The following is a 21,643-nucleotide window of genomic DNA, read 5'->3' on the forward strand; positions in this document are numbered from 1 at the left end:
CGAAGAACCTATAAAACTGACAAAAAAATAATAAACTCTTTGTCAAGGGTAAATTAAGGGAAGTCCAGAAAGCAAAAGGATCGAGTTTCCAAGATTTGCCACATGAACTTAAGCGTGTTTGGTCAGAGATAAATCCCAAGAGTTGAGTGCAACCCACTGCTTGCTAACTATGCTTAGGATACTTGCTTCAGAACAGCTGGGCTTCGGAACTTATTGGCACAGTGTACTTGAAGTAACCCTTCCCTAGAATGTTGCATAGCACAATACTGTCTTCAAGAGATTTAAAGGGGCACTGGACACATACGTCTCTTTGGAATGCTAAAAGTTTAAAGAATCTTGACACAGTAGATTGTCGGGCTACATAACAATTTAATTCACAACAGAAAGCCCTTCAGAAGTCGGTTGTTTTTTTTACTGCTACTCTCGGGGAGAAACCTTGCACATGTTCAGAGGCACGTAACCTTAGCTGCCGAACTTTTTAAGAAGACAGCGCCCTGAATCCTTGCCTGCCTGCCGTTCAGCTTTTGGGGGGACAGAATCGTTCCGAGGAAAAGGAAAGCAAGCGGCGGCCTTAAGCACTCGCGCCCCCGTTATTTCAACAGGCGCCACCCTCGACCGGGCACAGCAGTGATTTACCATCCATCTTTCCTGCCTTTCCCCGCTGCGGCTGCAATAACAGCCACCCTGACCAGGGCGCAAGCCCCACGAGACGCAATGAAACTGGCTCCGAGCAGACACGCGTTCCAGGGTCGGTGACGCCCCCACCGGTACACTGACCGCCTTCCCCGCCAAGGGGCCCTTACAGCGCCTCCCACCCGCGCCCAGCGCGGTAGCGACAGCGGCGAGCGGCCGCCTCGGCTCGCGCGTGTTGACATCCCGCCCCCGCCACGGCGACGGGCTCCCTCCGCAGACTGGCGCGTGACGACACCGCTCCCCCTTGCCCGCGCACGCCTGAGCGACGTCTTCCTTCGGCGTTCACTTCGCCCGAGCTCCTCGCCTGTCCGTTGGCCTGGCAGAGGAAACAGGAAGTGGCGTAGGAGCGGACGACGCGGCAGCCGGAAGTAGTTGAGGTAAAGCGGGGTAGAGACGGAGCCTCACTCGTGGTAAGCGGGGGCCTCTTCCCCCGAGGGAGTGAGCTGGGGGGAGGAAGGGGCGTGCGAGAAAACTGACGGGCCGGGAAGCCTTCGAAGGAGATGGTGGCGAGGGGTGGGAGTCAAAGAAGCCCTGGGCGAGCCTTGATCGCATATAAGACTGTGGCGGGTATACTGGGGCGCCATGGGAAGGCATGGGGGACGAATTGGCTTGCCGAGGGAGCCGGGATTCTTCATGACGTGCGTTCGATCGACACTGACAGGGGCGAGCACTGAAAAAGGCCTCTAGTTCCAGACATCCCTGTGTTTTGGGGGTTGATTTTTGGTTTTGTGTTTTGTTGGTTTTTTGTCTTTTGTGAGGAAAAGCTTGCCAAGGGCTGCCTGCTGTGATTTGTGGTGGTCCAGTCTAGCCGTCCCCAAACTGATGTCCTCCAGATGTTTTGGGCAACTCCCAACATTCCTCACTATTGGCCATGGTGGCTGGGCCTGATGGGAGTTGTAGTCCAAACTATCTGGAGGCTGGGAAAGGCTGTTCTAGTTCAATGGTTCTTGCTTCTGGTGTGAGAGGTGGTGGGTTCACTTTTCTGCAATGATGGCAGCCTTGTGCTTTTTAGGTCAAGCTTGTTGCTCTCTGAGCCTTAGTCCAGGGGCATGATTCTCACTTGGGATGTGAGAGTGGATAGCTCAGTGTGATAAGGCACATTTTTGGCATGCAGACGGTCCCAGGTTCAATCCTCAGCTTCTCCAGGTAGGGCGAGGAAAGAATCCTGCCTGAAACCCTGGAGAGCTGCTACCAGTCAGTGCTGATAATACTGTGCTAGATGGGCCAATGGTCTGACTCAGTATAGGCAGCTTCCTATGTTTCTGTGAGAGGCTATTGGGTTGAATAGGAGGAAAAGGCGGGCATGCTTTTTTGTGTGAAAAAAGTTTCTGAAAGGTGAGGCATGAATCCATTAAGTAAATAAATAAAAGATAAAATATGTGGGGAGGAGCCATCATTACAAGCCATAAACTTATTTCCTGGTATCTCCAGTGGGGGGAAAAGGGCTGGGGACCAGTCAGAGCAGAAAGTAGTGGGCTAGGTGTACTCATGGTCTGACTCAATACAAGGTAACTTCATGTTTTAAAATTTTAAGTGACAGGAGAAATTGCCGCCAGCAATCGTTTCCCATCAGGCTACTCCTAAAGGCATGGGATCACTGTTCAAACCAGTAATCTTGTGCATTTAGTAGCAGCATGGTGGGAAGCCATTACGTGGCTTAACTTCTCTGTCACTGAAAATTTTAAAATATTGACATTATTTATTTAAAGCATTTCTACCCTGCTCTCCAGTTGGTAAGGCTCCCAAAGAGACATGAAGCTGCCTTATTCTTAGCATGATATCATTAGGGAAGAGAATAATGGTTTAGTCCTTGATGGAATTTCCTGTGCAAAGTATGCATACAGCTTTGATTAGGGTGAACGTGCATGCAGTAGGCATGAAGCTGAGTAGAATTAGTTGTTACTAGCTCTCTGGCTAATTCTTAGCCATTTTGATCTGTGTTTATAGTAATGGGCAAAACTGGTATAATTGCTTTCCTTAATATAATGAAAAAGTTCTTGCTTCATAGAGTATTGCTATAAGAATGATGACATATTCCTTATGCATACGTGCTTCAAGTATCAATTTTTAGGTGACTCTACAACTAAGTGTTTCAGACTGCTAGCCTTGTTTAAAGGTTTTTGTGATGGCTATTGCTGCATGTAATTTTTCTTTCTTTGTCTTGGGCAGATAATCACCTTAGGAGGCTCAACATGGAGTCTGAAGATGGTGTTTCTCCTGAAAAAATAGTTGAGGGTTTGAAACTCTCAGAAGAACAAAAGAATCCTTCAGAATTTGACTGCAATAGTGCAGATATTCCCAAAATTGCCAAAGAAGGGGTGAGTCAGTTGCCTGACTCGGCCAAAGAAGATGATGAGCTCTTCCATGACTGTAATGACTCCTTTGAATCGGGAGGGGCAGAAGACAACAGTGAGGCAGATCCTTCAGCAAGTCCAGCAGATCTAGATGAAAAAGAACTATTAGAACTGGAGAAAAACATGTCGGAGGAAGAAAAACAGGTATCCTTTAATAAACACACCTTCCAGACAGTTGCATGCATTCTGTGCTTATCCTGGATTCCTGAGTGTGTTACTCTTCTAGTCTTCTAAGTCCATTTCAGTGCAGTTTGTCTAATTTCAGTTCAAAACAGGACTTGGATAAGACAGCAGCTAAAAGTAAAAGCACAAGTTACACTGATTGGTGGCAAGCACTTCCAGTGTAGAGAAGCCTGCTCTTGCTGTGCTGTTATTTCCAGTAGCAGCAGTGTTTATGTAGTTGCCTACAAGAGGCATGACTGTTCTTCTTTGGAGCTTGATTGTCTAGACTCAGGGTGTTTTTTTTTTTGCAAGCAGCATTCACTCACTATCAAGAATTTACATCTAAAATAAAATGAACATTTAAAGCATTTTGTTATGCTTCCTGTTCAACAAAAGCAGCAGTGTTTCTGTCAAGCAGCTTTAAAGTGCAATGTGTGAGGGGAGATTGGAATAACTGTTCATAAAGAGATTTAAAAATTCAAATTTAAATGTATTAAAATGCTTAGCTGCTCCTCTCTCAAGACATGGTCAACGTGCTCATGTGTAGAAAGCTATTTCTCCTTACATATTTATGTGGAAGAAAGAGGTGCCACAGTGACTCAGCAAAATGTATGGATAAGCAAGGTCTGTGTTTTGCACTTGAACAAAATTGTTTCTCCATCAAGGTATCAAACAATGTGTGCCCAGTAAAGCTGAAGTCTTGACCTGTAAATATTCAAAATAAGCGAATGTATATATTTGCTTTGCATAATTCTAGTTCAGCTAGTCATTGGTAAGAACAAGAAGCTGCACAGGATACTGATGCTCTGGCCCTTGGAGTCCCTACTCCCTTTACTGTGTCTTGTTTGCTTTTACCATGGTTAACGACAGAAAAATATTCTTGGGGAGTCACACTCTTGTTCAGTTGTTTTGTTGTTGCTGCTGCACATTTCTTCACTCTCAATTATTGTCCCTGTCTGTTGGTCCTTTTCAATTACCAACAAGACACACCATTATTAGATAGTGTGTACATCCAGTTGATGCTTGCTATATTTGGGTGAGGGCAGGGGGGGGGAGTAGAAGAAGAAATAAACATTCTTGGCCCTCATTCCTCTAAAAAGAAACCAAATGGTTAAAGCAGTAATATGGCTTGAATTTCTCCTTTAAGCTTGGAAATGTGTTTTCTGAATGTTTTTAGAACATAGAGGTTTTCCACAATTAAAATCTGCAGAAGTTCTTGGTAAAGGGTTTTAAAACATTAAGGGTGCAATCCTATGCATGTTTAGACAGACAAAACTGCTACAATTCCCAGCATGCCCCAGTGGCATGCTAGGAATTGTAGGACTTTTGTCTGTCTAAACATGCATAGGATTGCACCCTACTAGGACTGAAATGAAATTGATCTTACAAGTGGCTTCTATCTATATTTTTATAGCAAACTCAATCTTGTGTGTAGGTTGTTTTGGGGTAGTCAGTTTTATAAGTTGTATCAAAGCAGGGCACATGTAAACTTGCAAGAAGGAATGTCATTTTAATTTTGTTCCCCCCCCCCCACTTTTTCTAGTGAAATGCAGGCCTGTTTTGCAAGTTTAGACAGCTGCTGGTTGAGCTCTTATGATGTCACAGGGCTTGAACTAGGAGGCAGAGTTGGGATGGGGCCCAGAAGGTGGGAAGCCTGGCTGTCATGGATGTGAGGATAAAGGGATCGTGGAGGGGGTTGGGACCTGAGGGAAGGTGGGTGGCTAAAGAATATAGGAGTCTAAGAGGAATTGGAGGCCAATGGCAAGAGGGAGTAGGCGGCCAAAGGGAGGAGGATTGGAGCGTTCAGGCCTTGAGAGAGGAGCAAAAGAGGTTGCAAGTGTTGGTGGCTGGACATTTTCCTGTCTACAAGTCCCCTTCCCCAACTCATGGGCTGAGCTGCTATGATTTCATAGGATAGTAAAAGCTGGAAAATTGTAAACAGGTTTGGAGGATAGAAAAGTATGTGGTGTTAGTGGAAAGTGAAGAGAACTGGAGGGATGTCATTCTGGAAAGCTTATTTTTTGATTAATGTTAACTGTTTCTTGTCTTAACCAAATAGCAAATAGAATAAATAATTGTAAACATCAGTGAACATGTTGCTAAACAGTTAAACCGTGACTTTTAAAGATGCTTCGTTGTGTACCTCAAGTCACAGCTTCCTTCATGTATTCTCTGGTGGTTGAATAGTCTTTGTGGATTTGGAGCACCAAGGCATGTTCAAATCACCTCTCAGCTTTGGCTTTGGAGAAGTCACTATATGTTAGCCTTACTGTCCCATCTATAAAATGCAAAGTGGCCTCTCTCACAGGATTGCTGAAAGCAAGCAAGATAAACCTTTGTAAAGGATTTTGTGTAGTATTATCATAAGCAGTTCTTCCTTATATAAGGTGGATGTACCATCTCCCATATAAGCTAGCAAAATGAAATTGGGTGTAGTTATAGCTTGCCTAGAGATCGCATTGGAGAATACCGAAGCCCCCAGGATTCTAAATGTGTTTTTTTGGGGTAGACCCCCACTCAAATTCTGGAACATGGCTCCCTTTCAGCAGTCTAAAAGATTTTTTTTAAAAGATTTACAAAGCAGGGAGGCAAGATATTAAAGAACAAAAAGCTTTTCAATAGCTATCGCCATAGTTCAAGTTATTATTATTTATTAAATTTATGTGCTGCTTCCTGCCGCAAAAAGCAATCTCAAAGCAACATGTACACACGTACAGAAAATGATAATTTATTACAACCCCCCAAATCGATATCAACTATAATCAGCACAATAATACAAAAAACCCACCATAAACACATAATCTACAAACAATACAATGCGAAAAGTGTTTGTACACAGTACAGTTTACCATTTGGTTCCTTCTAATTTCCAACTGTGGTATTATTAAACTATAGTTATTGTACTTGCTCATTTCAGATACATATTGTATTAGATGCAGTGTTCTCTGTGTATTGCAGAAGAGAAGAAACGAGAGCACAAAATTAAAAGAAGAAGGAAATGAACAATTTAAGAAAGGAGGTAAGTGAGCTACTTATAATAATATCTACACTGTGGTCAGCGGTAAACAAATGATGCTTAGTCCCCGTCTCTCTTAGCCCCTAACTAAAGATAAATCATACATATTACAGCAGTGATAAACAACCGTGGGTTCCCAGATGTTGGACTACCACTCCCATCATCTCCAACCAGCATGGCCAGTGGTCAGGGATGATGGGAGTCTAACACAATTGCAGTCCTTATGGGAGTTTAACTGGTGTTGTTTTTTATCAGGGATTTTTGGAATATTTTCACCTGGACTATTTCATTTTAGACCTAATAGCTGTATTTAGGAATCTTTTTTAAGGGTTCTGTGACTTAAGAATCTAGGGACGAAATCCAACACTGCATGAAAATTGCATTGGTTCATGTTGGCTTGGAATAGGGCTTTAGTTATCGTAGCGCCCACTTTCTGGAACTTTCTAGCACTGCAAATTAAACAGGCGCCAAACCTTTTGGGTTTTCAGCTTCTACTGAAAACATACTTTTCCGACAAGCATTTCCAAGAAGGTAGTCATATTTCTGTATACAATAATATTATACAGTATTTCATTCTGATTTTGTACTGTATTGTTTTGTACATCGATTAGACATTTCTATTAATGTAAGCAATTCATAAATATCGTTTACATAAGTGAGTGGACATCTGCTAATGCAGTGGAACTTCCTCTACCTCTCCTCCCCCCTCTGGAATCCCAATCCCCCAGATGCTCCAGAGAGTCTCTAGCTGTCTGAAGCAGATTGGGGGGACACAAGGGCAGCTGCAGGGAGAATGAGAAATTGCCCTCTCCCATGTTCCATTGGCAGAAGTCTTCTGTCAGCAGGAAAACACTAGCTGGATTCTGCCCTCTGGCTGCAGTCTTACTTACACGTAAATATTGCTGAACTCAATGGGATCCTCTTCCGGGTAGATATAAAAATTAGTCTTGTGGCAGCTTTTAAGATTTAACAGGTTTCATGTCACATAATCTGTTAGTTGTGGGGCCTCCCAAGTTCCTCTCTTGTATCTGCTATGACAGACTGGCATGGCTACCCCTGTGGAGTTTGTCTTTGAGTTGCTGTTTTGTACAGGTTGTTCCTCCTAAAATTTACAGCCCAGAATTCTTCCTGGTGTTGAAAACCATCTTGAAATTCTTGAGAATGCTCCTTTATTATCAGAAGAGAGAAAAGAACATAGTACCAGTTCCTGCAGAGAGAAGCTTGAATACAGTGGTGTTGTATGTACCGCTATCAGAAGTGCCCAAACTGAATGGCAAATAGAAAAAAACTCTGTGTGATTATTGGATCTTGGTCTCTGGGAGATTTGCTAAAATTGAGCCTGAGCATCTTTTGGGAAGTGTCAAGAAACCTTCTGTGAACTAGTTTTTGGTGGTGTCAAGACCAACAAGAGGAGTTCAGTTAGTAATTCCAGACACATGGAATAGGCAGAGGTTGTTGATGTCATTGAAGAACTTGTAAATAGTGCTTAATTCCAGTAATTAAGGGTGCGATCCTATTGGGATAGGCGGCTGCCTCCAAACTCGGAGGTGACCGCCTATCCAATGCACGGCAGGAGCAGTGTGGAGGGGATTGTCTCCTCCATGCTTCAGCCGCCCTGCATTCAAAGCTAGACAGCTGATTTCATCTGTCTAGCCATGGGAAGTCGGAGCGGGGTGGCGGCAGATGCCGGATGACGCATAGGAAGCGTTGAAATGGCACTTTTGCCTTCCCTGCCCCAGCCCTCTCCCAGGCACACCCTGTTTTTGCTGCTCCATGCTGCTCTTATGAGTGTGCAGCGCAGGACCAATTCGTGCTGCTTATGAGGCAGCGCGGGAGGAGGTGCAGGTTGATTTTCAGGGAACCGACATATCCTATGGCCATCTAGCTGCTGACTAGCAGCCATAGGATCACGCCCCACGTTATCTTATTAATTGGTGATCCCTATAACATGTTAATAAGAACTAACAGTAAATCCTGTGACCATAAACAATAACAAAGCCTCTGTTTCTATTATCTTCACAAATTGCATCCAGGCTTGGCAGCCAACAGCTATTTCTATTAGCCAGCAGAAAAATAGTAAAAGTGCCTCTGAGCAAATCCAGAGTGCCTTTCCCTTTCCACTGAGCAAATGCAGCCTTCCCTGCATGTCTCTTTGCAGAAATTAACCATTGCCCCATCTCCCTAGCAAGTACACTATACATAACTAGAGGACTCAGATTCCCTTTTCCCATAATCCAGCCCTAGTTTTTCCCAGCTCCTATCACAACTAAAATACTTCTTTCCCTGCACACCTCACTCTCTTGTCATAGGCTGACTGTGCTCTTACTCCACCAACACAGGAGTTCATTTGTCTTTAAGCACAGTCCAGCAGAAATCCGTTTTCAGGGCCAAGGCTAGTGAATGCATTCTTTTCCTCCACAAAATAAATCCATTCCAGGCTGTTTGTTTTGTTGCCAATTGCCTTTCCTTGCAAGAGCTCTGTTTAGGTTTCTTTGTGTTTTTATTTGGTCTTGGGAGAACAACTCTGACAAGAGTTGACGCAAAAAGTCTTTTTCTATAAGAGCAGGGGCTGGGGAAGGGATTGCAAGAGTTTTTTGCTGAAAAAACTCAGGGGTGAGTAACAGAGGAAGGAAAACACAGAAGGTGGAACTGAAGCAGTTGGAGGAAAGTTAAAACAAAGATTGAAAATGCTGGTGCTTACTTTGGCAGTCCTGCAATTGCCTGGCTGAGCAGGGCGTGGGAGCGTTAGTGGCATAGCAGCCTATTGTGGCAAGCTGCTAATAGCTCAGACAAGTAGGACTGGCAACATTTTGTTGCAATGTGGAGTGCGCCTGTTCAGGATCTATGCCTTCCAGCAATGCCCTTTTCCAGCATACTCCATTAAACTCTTTCCTCTGGTTTTCCTTTCTTCTTCCCACTGCACAGTCAGTCAACATTCCAAGCCCATTGAGAATTCTCAGCCCCTATTGAGTTGTTTTGAGGTGTGTGCCTCCCCCTATCCCCACTTAAGTTTTTTCCTAAAGTTTTTTGGTACTTTATTTACTATACTTTTAATTTGCCCAGTAAAAGAAATTATCTGGGTGGTGCATGATACGTTAAAAACATATACTACAAATATTAAAATAAAAAATAAAATCAGCATAGAATAAAACCAGTAAAACCATTGCAACATCATAAAATCATATTAAAACCAGCAGTGGAATAGAGTACTAAAAGCAGTTCTTAAAATGCCTGGGAGAATAAAAAGGTCTTTGCCTGGTGCCCAAAAGACCACAAAGGTACCAGGCAAGCCTGTCAGTGGAGAGCATTCCACAAATGGGGTGCCACCACTGAGAAGGCTCTCTCTTGAACCACCCACCTCGCCTCATTTGGCAGCAACATGTGGAGGAGAGCCTCATACAGCATTCTTAGTCCAGGTAGTTAAATTTGGGGGCCTTGGGGTTCCCTCAAGCTTCCTTATATCTCCCTCTTGTGAGGAACGGTGCCATTTTGGCTATGTAAGGATTGTTACTCTGAGAATGAGTTTGCTATACATTTTGACTACCCTTGGTATCTGACCAAACATTGTGCTTGCCCTGACTCTGCTCCCCCCCCCCCATAAAGGAAGGTGCAGGGTCTTGTTGGAGATCACACTATGCTCAAGGCCCAGTTTGATGAGTGCCAAAGCCCCTGCCCTCTCTGAGCTGAGAAGTAGGATGAGGGCTTATACCTGTTGTGCCGAGTTTCAGATACAGTCCAGATGTAGAGAGGAATATTGCTCCTTTTTAAGTATTTCCAAGGCTGAGTACACTGTGGGGGAGAGTCCCTAGCCTTCTCCAGGCTTGGGAGGAGTATGGCAATTTCCTCTGTTACCATGCTCACTAGCTTAAAAGATGTGCTTACTAATGGCCAGTGCATTTGTGGATCCTTAGCTATTAGTGTCTGGCTCTGTTTGTCCCGCTAGACATAGACACATGCCAGCAGTTTTAAAAAACAAAGTGGCAAAATACCAAGGCTTCTCCTGGCTAGATTGCACCCTGTTCATCAAAAATGAATTCTTGGTTGCCATGTTGAGCATATCTGTGGAGTCCTCTCATTTTCTCTTACTCTAACTCTTCTTCCGTAATGGGCTTCTCCTAACTGCCTTGGAATGCTCTTATCTGTTTACATGCAGCTCTTTAGCATTCCACAGGGGTATTACAGACATTTTATCTCTCTGATTTGGAGATTATTATATCATGTTATGGCTGACACTGAAGTTCTGGAAGGAGCTAAGATGTGATTTTGAACATGTGGTAATGCTAAAACTTCTAATTATCCCTAATGACTATTGCTAGAATTGCAACATTTTGTATTTTGGGTCCAGAGTGTTGTTATCCCATATTTTATTTATTTCTCTTCTTATTTCTAAGTTTCAGGGTGGCTCAGAATTGCAGATAATGCAGTTTTGCATTTTTAAAAAGAGGAATCCAAATAATTCCATAAAACAGCCCCCCCCCCGAATCCAGAGCCTTTTGCAGCAAACCAGAAAGCAACTGACAGTTTTGATGGAGCCCTCAGTCCACCAGAAAGGTGGGAGAACAAGCAACTGTCCATCCTCTGGCCAGTAGGTACACCCGTGCTGTGTTTGCCATCTCCTTGCAAATGGACATCTTGCTGGTTGAGAGTAGGGATGTACGGACTGTGTAAAATCCGCTCCATCTGTGTTTCGTGGATTGTCAGGTGCCTCTTGTTCCGTCGTCCGCTCAGAGACAGATGCAAATTTTTTTCATCATGCAGAAAAATACGTAAATAGCTATGTAAGAGTTTTGTAAAAATTTACATAATTTACCTTAGTACGTAGCATTTAGTGTATTGTTCCCCATTCCATTAAACTTTTCCTCAGCAGAAACTTGCTTATTTTCGTACAAATATATATGCATAAATTTCAGGAAAGTTAAAAACAAAACAAAACTGAAAGTCCACAGACTCCGCGCGGCCTGAGGAGGTCACTCTGCAGCAGATTCTGCAGGTCGGATTCTTAGAAATCTGAGCTCTTTTTAGTCTTTCTTGAATTTCTCCAGCTTCCCTAGTTGAGAGTCTAAGATCCCAGTGGCTGTTGGTTCGCTGGCTAATGGATGTGTCCAAGCTGTCCTTGGGGAATTATTAGTAGCTGTACAGGGAACTGGAACCAGAAGGGTTGGGGTCATGAATGGTTGCACTGTTGTGTGTGCCTATTGATGTCTTTCCTCCACCAATCTATAGTGCTTCAGATGTAGTTTTTGAAAATGTTTTTCATGCAAGCACCAAGCCGCACAAGGAAAGTGGGTGGAGGGGAGTATGCAGTTAGAACATAATGTAAGAGGTGTGCTGGATCACACCAAAGGCCTATTTAGTCCAGCATTCCATTCACATAATGTTCAGCCAGATGTCTGTGGGAACCCGACAAGCAGAACAGAAGCACAACAGCATGTTCTCCAGCAACTGCTATTGAAGGACATAAAGCCTCTGATACTGGAGGTAATATATAGCCATTGTGACTAGTAGCCACTGATAGCATTATCTTTCATGAATTTGTCTAATCCCCATTTAAAGCCATCTAAGTTGGTGGCCATCACTACATCATGTGCCAGTAAATTCCAAAATTTCAGCTCTGTGTTGTATAAAGAAGTACTTCCTTTTATCTGACCTGATCTCCCACCATTCAGCTTCATTAGATGAAGTAGGGAACGTTTTCTCCCTATCCAGCTTCTCCACGCTATGCATAATTTTGTACATCTCTATTGTATCTTCCCTTACTCATCTTTCTTTGAAGCTAAGTTCAGTCATTGTGCAGTTCCTTTCTTAGAAAGAGCTACGATTAAAAAAATATGGAGTCTTTCGCAGGTGTTCTGTAAAAATTAAATTTGGATGTTTATTGAATAATTTCAGTACTCCATTCATATAGAGGTGCAAGCAGGTGGTTTGGGTAAAGTTTGTTCAGCTTCAGTCAAAGTGATTAATTGTGGAGAGAAACTATGAATGAAGTTTAAACAGTTCAAAAGTTGAGAAGCAGCTTTTTTTACAGGCCTAATTAATCCTGTCAGTTGCACAATTTAAGCTGAGTGGCCACAATCCAACACAGTTAGGCACACTTAAACCCATTGAAATCAATGGACTTAATTGTGCCAAGGTCTGTGTTGGATTTTGGCCAATATTTTTCCAGGAAATGTACCAGTTTCTCAACCAATACATTCATCCCTTCAGCCACGACAATGGTGTTCCTGATAGCTATAGGGTTATCTTGTTGTCACAGATTGTGCCTGCAGCTTAAAGCAAACTTCGATTATTTAGACAATAGGATCCTTGTGTACTTAATTGAAACTCCACCTATAACATTTTATAAGCCTTCTCTGACAGGCTTGTGATAGCTTTTTCTTTGAGCTCCAGACATCCCATGTCAGGAGATACCATTAATATAAAAAATAATATGAAAATATGGTAAAGGGGTATAAATCCAGATTTCACTCCACAACATTTTCACCTATTTGCAAGGCATCAGTACACTGTATAGTTCCTTGGCATAGTGTTTAAATACATACAAGCTTTTTTCCTTAGGTAGTAGAAAGTTACTTTATGTTTACAGGTTTAATTTTTCTTGGGTCTGTCAGTTTTTAAAAGATGATATGCTGACACCCTGCTTTTAATTCGTAAAGAAAATGCCATGTTTTAAAATCCTGCTGAAGGAAGCATGAGTATTTATACTGTAATACCAAAATTAGTACTAACAAATGTACGTGGGAGTTTCTGTCTTGTCTCTGCACTACTTTGTGTTTTTTTTTTAGCAATTGTTTTCTGAGATAAATTTAAATTTGGGGGAATGGGGAACTGATACAAAGGCTGCTTTCAAAATACTATTAGTTCTTGTGTGTAGCCTTGCTGTCTTCCATCATATCATTTCATTTTAAACTTCAGATTATAAAGAAGCTGAAGATTCTTATGCAAAAGCCCTGCAGATTTGTCCAGCCTGTTGTAACACAGACAGATCCATTTTGTATTCCAACAGAGCTGCAGCAAGAGTGAAGCAGGTAACACTAATTTCTAAGATACCTAATTGGAAAGAACCGATGTGTCAACTGTCATGTTTATTCTGTCTTTCAGCTTTTGATAAAATAGGTACTTTACAGCTTAAGCCATTGTTTTCAGTTTTACTCATTGCAGGAGAATGGGAGAAACCTTGAATAGAAAAAGTGAAACCAGGACCTCTGTTCTGAGAAAATAAGCAGGCATGTCTGTGCTGTCGAGTGTGAGCATGGTGCACCAGTCCTCCTTTCTGAAGCTGCAGAGACTGGTGAAGATTGGGCAGTTGTGCAGTAATCTGCTATCTCTCCAGCTCCAAAATTGGAAGACTTAGGGAGAGCCTTGGCCATGCAGGGCCAAACTGACAATCCCCTGCCCCCCATCAACCTTGCCCAGAGCAGAAAAGGCCAGGGGCAAGGATTGGATCCTGCTCCCTGCCAGCTCTTCCCTTGGATAGGCAGGTGGGGGATGTTGGATGCTACTGCTGGAAGGTGTTTGGGGTGCTGTCAAGCAGTGGCACCCAACCATGCTTGTTCCCCTCTCTACTGGCCTTTCACTTGGGAAAGGCTGACTGGTATGGGGTGGGGGCTTGCCTGGAGAGGCGGGTGGCTTGGAAGCATACCTACAATTGTGAGTAATAGAGTTTCAACATCGTCTGTTGCAATCATACTTGTTTGGCTTTAACCAATGTTGTGTCTAGTATGACTTGGTTTGCTTTTCTTTTTCAGTAAATAGAAAACTGCTGGTTAGCTTAGATTGCCCTTTGAGCAGTTCAGCACATTTGCATACTGTGGTTTTCTTTATAGGAGAGCCTGCCCACAAATGCTAATCATGCTTTCCTTAGCCTGTAGTTTAGCCATCTCCTTCTCTTGTGGCTCTGGAATAAGACATCCAGAATACGTTTTTTCTTTTATGCTGTAAACATAATTTAGTATTTGATTAAGTATCTCCAAATCTTTATGAATGTTAGAAAAGTAGTATTTGTTGTTAAATATTAGTATCAACTCTTTTCTAGGACAAGAAAGAAACTGCTATAAGTGACTGCAACAAAGGTACTATTTTCCTGTTTTCATACTCTTTATGCTGAGTGCCTGTTATCATCTTCAGGCTATTATCTAGAATATTGTGTTCACTCCTGGACACCAGATATGGGAGAGGATACAGATAAACTAGCAAGTATGGTCTGGTATTGATATATGTGCTTTGAAGGGTACAGACTAGCCAATGATGCTAAAGGCCCCCCCCCCCCCCATTGTTTGGAATGGTGTGGTGACTGAGATTAACAGCATGCCAAGTGCCTGAATGGCTGTTGAGGCTGTCACTGAAGCTTCATATGAGAGCAAAAATTGGGAATGGGTAACACATGGAAACAAACTTGTTTATGTTTACTTTATTCTCAAAGAAGAACAGAGGAGACAGGTTAGTTGGGCAGGATGGAGGAGAAGTGGCACAACTGAGATTGTGGTTTCCAGGACTGCCAATGAAATAATTAGGAGCAACAAGTCCAAATGGAAGAAGAGGCCGCTTAGTTTGCCTATCAGTAAAATCTTCTGAACTACAAAAAGAGTTGGGAATTGGAATAAGTTGCCTGGAAATTACCATGTTACCATGGAGGATTTTCTGTGTTGGAGATGAGTTTTCTGCATTGTAGTGGGTTAGACTCTAATCCTAGATAAATTTTCTAATAGTTTTGTCTATTCTGTCTCGGGTGAATTGTATTTGGATCAAGACAGCAGCTATGAAAAGCTTCAGTTTAAATTATCAGTGTTGAGTCAGATTTTCAGTTGGTACTTTGGTTGTTTTGAAAGAAATGTGCATGCATGTAGATAATAAACCCTATTCATTATAAGTAATCAACTCTACTTTGTCTGTGGCTTAGTCCTGTGCATGTTTACTAAAAAATCCAATCAAGTTCATGAAGGTGTGTGTAGCGTTGCAGCCTTAGACGTCTAAGTAGCAAAAGAGTGTAATGATATATTTTGCTCACTTATATTGCTTACTATACTTCCTACTTAGCTGTACATGTCAAGAAACATTAGAAATGCAGAATCCACTTGGATAAGGTCACTAGATAATCCTGCTAGTGTCAGCACAGTCTCATACCTTGGATGTATTCAAGGAAAAGCAAACTCAACAGCAACCTACTAGAATTGCTTTAGGTAAAATGTTTCCTACCACTGTGTTTATATGATTGCTTGATTTCTGTTCTTTAGCCCTAGAATTAAATCCAAACTATGTGAAGGCACTACTGAGGAGAGCAGAACTGTATGAAAAAACAGAAAAGCTAGATGAAGCCTTAGAGGACTACAAAAACTTATTGGAAAAAGATCCATCAATACATCAAGCCAGAGAAGCTTGTATGGTAAGCTTTTTTCCCTAAGAAAGTTGTGGATGCTGGATGTCAGTCTTCTAAAGCAGAAAGACATGTTGGACGCTAACTGGCAGGATAGCAACCCATCATGCTTTTAAATATGTAAATGTACAATCAAGTGACTTCAACCCCATTTTTATGTGTCAGCTGAAGGGCCAGTACCAGAAGCTGTCGGAAGGCCAGACCAACAGTAAGCTTCTTGAGTCAATTGTGGTCTTCATGGCCAAATGTGCCACTTAAGAACTGAAGGAAGTTGTCCTGGCTCAATGAAGGATTGAGCCTAGAGCCCCTACCCATCTGTATCTTTTGAGTGGGGAGGCCCCATCCACCTGCATGCCTTTTAGAGTTTCACTTACTGTTCAAAATGTCTTGCTGGAGTGTCCATGATTCTTAAGGACATGGCTGGCCTTTCTACATATCCAGTTCTCTGCCCTAGACTCAGCCTCAGTTCTGGGTGACAGTTGATTTACATGCTTTATTCTGTTTACTGAGCTCTATTAGCTGGCTGTCTTTTTAAGACTGTTGGAATTATTGGGAGCAAGTTACTGGGAAAAGAAGTTTCCAGCATTTGCAACAAGATTTATATATATGGTGCAATATAGTCTGGCTGCTGCTGTGCCATATACTCCAGGCTGCCTACCTAGACATTAATGTTGGTGTACAGTTTTTCTCCTTTTTCTGGTGGAGGTTGATACTTCTCCTTTTTTTTAAAGATATAGGCTGGAGGACACTAATATATAGTTCAAGGTACAAGTGTAGGAGGATTCTGCCAGACTGAGATCAAGAGAGCAGCATTGATTTCTGCAATGTTCTGTGGGTTTTCAAAGTAGGTGACCAGGTTGTAAGCTCTTTAGCACGTTTTTTCCCTTGCAGCTGGATTAACCTGGGGCGTTAATTGCTGTGAGTTGTAAAAAAAACTAAATACATTGAATTGGTCTTTAAGGGTTTTTCCAGTACAGCTGGAAATTCCATGTGGCTGATGGATTCCGGTAGGGACTGGGATTTGATTTGCAAAGGTCCGTAGACTTTTGTAGCCACCTTCCCCTCTGTAGCTCACTCTTTCATTTGAGTAAGGGATCTTGATAACTATTTAAATACTGTGACAGGTGGTGGTGGGAGATATAAAAACTGAAGCCTCATTGAAATGGGGATTTTATTTTATTGAATAAATGGTTATATTTTACTACTTTGTAACACATCTAATGCTTAACTACTAGTTTCTTTACAGGTGGCTTTGAAGCTTCTTATGCTTTTAATAAAAGGCAGCATTTGAGGGGCATCTTTCTATCTCTGAATTGTATGACTTGAAAGAAAAAACTAGAAAACCACTGACTATAAATATTCAAGATGGCTTAAGGCATAATCCAAGAAGAAAGTGTGGGATTCATCCCTTCCTATCTGCAACCCATTTCCACAGAGCTTTGTAAACTCCTGTCTCTCCCTCCCCTGCTCAACATGTGTAGTGTTGAATACACAACTGTGTGCTGGCCATTTTTGGAGTGGGAGCCCCAATTATTTAACTGAGATGGAGCATGGCTGCTGGATCACTCTATGGGTGATGTGCATGAGCCTCCCATTTCAGTGCTGTTGGCTCTTCGTGCCCCAGCTGAGCATTGGTGATGATTGGGCCCTCTGTTTTTTTTTTTTTTTTCCTTCTCACTGGGTCTGCGTCAAACTGTGCACAGGAGATCATGAGTATATAAACAGTGCTGCCAAAACGATCTTTGTAAAATTGGTCCTCTGTTTGCTTTCTTAGCGACTGCCAAAACAGATAGAAGAACGTAATGAAAAACTTAAGGAAGAGATGCTGGGTAAGTAGCTTTGGTGTCCAGCTTGCTTGTGTGGTAGTTTCCACATATTGGAATAAAACAAGATGGCTTTCCTATACAATTGTCTCTGCAGACAAAGAATTTACTTCTTGTACTCCTCTGGGACTCAGTGTAACTTGACCTCTTTCTGGGTTCCAGGGAACCCAGTATTTTGGAATTTGAGGTCTCATCTCTGAGCATCCCAACTCCACAAACATCAGAATGTGTGCAATTTTACTTCTAAGCTGCTTATGGGAACCATATTGTCCTATTGCTTCCTATAATTTGGTTGTAAGAACTGTACACAAGAATTGTACCTGGGGAAAACAGGTATTGGGAACATGCATTCTGATCTAGAGATCCATGGGAGGGGTAGTGTGTGTATGTGGATCTTCTATTTTCCCTGCCAGAACTTTGGGAAGGTAACGTTTGCAATGCGTCCTCCTGCCCCCTGTGGGGGAAGGAGTGAGGACTGCTTCGCAAATGCAGCAGTAAGTATGCCGCTTGCTGATGCTCTCACAGATCCCTGGTATGTTGGGAAGACAGCTGCCTGAGTAAGCCAGCTGCTGGATTTTGGCAGTGAGGGTGACCCATGTGTGGAGATGTAGTTTTGTGTGTGATTCACCCCTTATAGCCAGTGTGTTCATGCATACCATAAACAACGCTTGTATGTTAAAAGTATTTGGGCAGGTTTGGTTTGGTTTTTTAAGCAAGTGAGCCTTGCTACTCATGTAGTAAGGTTCTGCAAGTTCCATCTTGTAATTTGAAGGTGTGTAAGGAGGGGAAAACATACATGAAAGAATAGTTAGCAAAACCCCTTGAAACAACATTTTTTTTTAGTACTTACTGTTCTACCTTCAGATACTTTTAAAAGGAGAAATTAGGAAAATATCTTGTGTGCACCAGTGGGAAGTCTCCTCTGAAAACATCTTATGGAAATTCCTAAACTGCTTTTTAAAACATAGAAGTGCACATTCAGGGTTCTGTGGGCAGCACCTTCTGTGAGACTAACTCTGATGAATTTAGATTAGTATGTGCCCCTCTGGATTGTACAGTGTCCACCACCCATAATGTGAAAAACAACCAGTTGGTTTCCTCCAAACAGTCATAGCATTTCCCTGCCCCTTCTGCTGCTGAAGATAATGGGCAGCCATTCAAGAAAATCTGTCCAGTGTCTGTGCATCTCATCTAGACTTAACTAGTTATACTGTCATGATCTCCTTTTTAATGAGATCCTGTGTCTCAGCACCACCATAAAAATGGGATGCCACATCCTACAGTCTGAAATAATCTACATTTACAAGTCTAAAAGACTGATCAGAAGCACGCGCGTACATTTGGTGATCCTATGGCTTTCATGTCTCCCCTGGGGCCTGCTGGGGCCCTAGCCTGCCGTACTCTGTAGTTGCTCCCAAGAATCTTCTGAGCAGGAAGAGGAAAGCCTGCCTTACTCAGGGAGGGGGATTTATGAGGGGTGTGTGTGTTTACCTCCACCCCAGGGTCCTCATGAAGATCCCTCCCCACTTGTAATGCTGTTCAGCTTAGGAAAAAGCTGAATAGTAGCATTTCAAGGGGTGGGGAGCCCAGGCCCTGCCCTGCCCCACTGCCCATCTCCATGTGCAGCCCTCGGAGGCAAACGTTATCCCACCCCTGGGAGAACTGAAACTTGTCAAAAGGCAAAGCAAACAGAAATATGGCCAATACCTTTCAACTAAAGAAACTGGTTTTTGTCAGTAGCTGCAGCACAGCAATTTAAAAGCAGGAAGAGTGTGTATGTGCAGAATATTGAACACCAAAACATCATACAGAACTCTTTTTTCAGATATATTGTTCTGAACAATATATAACAATGCATTATGTTACTGAATGAAAACATGTTGGTAAACCTTGATCTTAACTGGACTATATAAAGAAGGCTAAGTTCTTATTGGCAAGTAGTTGTGAGGCTGACATTTGAAGGTGTCTTAATAATATGATTTAGGGTAAAGTCATGCTAATTCTCTTCTTGAACATCTGTGCCTACAATGCTTCAGCTGTAGTCATAGCTATTCCTTCTAACTAATTCTTAAGCTTCTGGTCCCAGGCCAATGTTGTTTTCAATTTATACAAGCTTGAATTGTTTGCTTTATGTGGAACAGCATATACTTATCCAACACAGACTTTGCCCTCTTATCTCTTGCCCAAGTGCTTAGTTTCATTTTGATACTTTATAATCTTCAGGAAGGCTTTATTTGGGCAGCATTGGGTCTTGATTCTTTACCTGCTTTGTAGTTTCTGGTCAAAAAACAATCTTGGAGGTTACCACTCATTCTTTCCAGCACTTAAAAGGAAGGGTTAGTAGTAAGTAGTGAGAGTAAACATATAAATAAGACTGTGTTAAAAGATGAACCACATTTTGCAGATAAAACTGTCATATATTCAAGCCATTTTGACGAACTAGTCTTGTGTCTAGAAAAAAAAATGTGGGGGGCATAACTTCAAAGTTTGAGCTTGTTCCTAAGCAGCTTATGATAGGACTGAACTAGGTTTCAAGCATGACACCTTTTCCATAGGAACCTGTTTCTAAATAACCAACCATTTATTGTTGCTTAGTGTTATGAGGTAGGTGTTGTGCAGCAAGGGTGCGCAGAAGGTAGATCTCCAGATGTTTTGGACTTCAACTCCCAGAAGCCTCTGCCAGCATGGACAATGGTCAGGAATCCTGGGAGTAGAAGCCCAACACATCTGGAGATCTACTTTCTTTCCACCCCTGCTGTACCAAATACAATCACGCTTGTGTTGGCAACACTTGAACAATAGGGTAGTCACACCCATGCTTTGTGAAATTCCTCATTCTAAATGTTACCTATGCAGCAAAGACCACATTCCTTCAATCTCTACGATCTTATGTAATGTCTTGCACATATTGGGAAGTATATTTTTTCATGTATTGCAGGAAAACTGAAAGATCTTGGGAACTTGGTTCTCCGTCCTTTTGGCCTCTCAACAGAGAACTTCCAGGTGAAGCAGGATTCATCAACTGGCTCATACTCAATTAATTTTGTTCAAAATCCAAACAACAACCGATAACATAAGCTCAACCCACTCCTGATAGAAATGGCTTTGAAGCTTAGTGGTGGTGTGTTCTCAAAAAATGCAAAAGGGATGAATAAACATCTAATGCTTAACATCTTTATCTACATGTAAAGATATTTGAACATAGTCCTATGCATTTTTCTTCTGTGGGGTACTTTTAACAGGTATGGACAATAGAGGGAAGTAATCCGACTTCAGAAGTGATATTATATGCACTTTATTTGGGCACTGTGCATCCTCCACTTGCGATGAAGGTGAGGGGAGTTTAGCTTTGCTAAACAGAAAAATCCCAGTGCTCCCATATTTGTAATCAAAGTACAACCATTTTGTGTTTTGTGAAGTTTGCAAATTGTGTGAATGAGAGAGCTGCACTCTCTTTTCAGAGAGGATACTTTTATCTTAAGTGTAATAAAACATTGATGGTACAGTGGGCTGCATTTTGTTGCATTTTTATCCAAAGCATCTGTATTAATGCTTTTCACATTTCTATAAACATGACATAAAATAGCATGAATGGATGTTAATTTAGTTACTCCTATCAAATCTTGTGCGTTATGGTTCTTCATTCCCAGTAAATGAATCAAGGTTGCAGGGGTGGGCAACTTCAGGAGGTCCTTGAGCCATTTTTGTCCCCCAGAAACCACCCCTGTAGATGCTGAAAAAAATTGGTGTCTATAGTGGCTTATTTGAAAGCTAATTTTGACTCTTTTGGTGTTTGGTATCCATTATGGCCACCCTTTCCCCCCAAAATGTATTTTAATGAATTGTGGGGAGGGAATATGCAGCCTGCATCCCATGTGTTGCCCACCTGTGTCCTAATGTGTGAAACCACATGGTAGGGTTTTTTGCTTTTTTTACTTTTTTGTTTTGGCAGGGGCTGGTTGAGCAGATTATAGCAAGCTGTATCAGTGTCACTCCTAGGCATGCCATCTTGCCAGAAAAGCTGTATATTTAATTGCCCACAATATAAATAGCAATTGTTCAATTCTTAGTACCCTTCACAGTTGCTGATGATGCAGCAAACTTGCAAACCTGAAACAAATTGTCCTGGTATGACTATCAGATCATAACGGAGAGCCCAAAATCAGTGAGCAGTATCGTGCAACTTTAAAAAATGTCTAAAGCATTACTACTTGTTTATTTTGAA

General features: G+C 42.2%; 1 protein-coding gene across 3 annotated transcripts; it reads left to right on the forward strand.

Annotated features, from left to right (window-relative positions):
- Positions 1-1,030: 1,030 nt before the first annotated feature.
- Positions 1,031-21,338, forward strand: TTC1 (tetratricopeptide repeat domain 1). Of its 3 annotated transcripts, none has more exons than XM_084838591.1 (8): positions 1,031-1,070; positions 2,863-3,191; positions 6,168-6,228; positions 13,138-13,250; positions 14,258-14,294; positions 15,456-15,604; positions 17,370-17,424; positions 20,357-21,338. In XM_084838591.1, the coding sequence occupies exons 2-8, from the start codon at positions 2,886-2,888 to the stop codon at positions 20,488-20,490; spliced, it is 855 nt and encodes a 284-aa protein (XP_084694717.1). In that variant the 5' UTR covers positions 1,031-1,070; positions 2,863-2,885; the 3' UTR covers positions 20,491-21,338. The 3 variants fall into 3 exon arrangements, with proteins under 3 accessions (XP_084694717.1, XP_084694715.1, XP_084694716.1); XM_084838589.1 differs by having other exon boundaries at positions 1,050-1,260; XM_084838590.1 differs by having other exon boundaries at positions 1,050-1,103.
- The last annotated feature ends 305 nt before the right edge of the window (positions 21,339-21,643 follow it).

This window comes from Heloderma suspectum, chromosome 2 (genome assembly GCF_057233095.1).
Source record: "Heloderma suspectum isolate Gila_16-S chromosome 2, 16-S_ref, whole genome shotgun sequence".
NCBI classification, from domain to species: Eukaryota; Metazoa; Chordata; class Lepidosauria; order Squamata; family Helodermatidae; genus Heloderma; species Heloderma suspectum.

Coding starts and splice junctions, on each gene's coding strand:
- TTC1 (XM_084838589.1), top strand. CDS start 1,194: ATGGTGGCGAGGGGTGGGAGTCAAAGAAGCCCTGGGCGAGCCTTGATC. Junction 15,605..17,369: donor AAGCCAGAGAAGCTTGTATG/GTAAGCTTTTTT, acceptor TTGCTTTCTTAG/CGACTGCCAAAACAGATAGA. Junction 17,425..20,356: donor ACTTAAGGAAGAGATGCTGG/GTAAGTAGCTTT, acceptor CATGTATTGCAG/GAAAACTGAAAGATCTTGGG.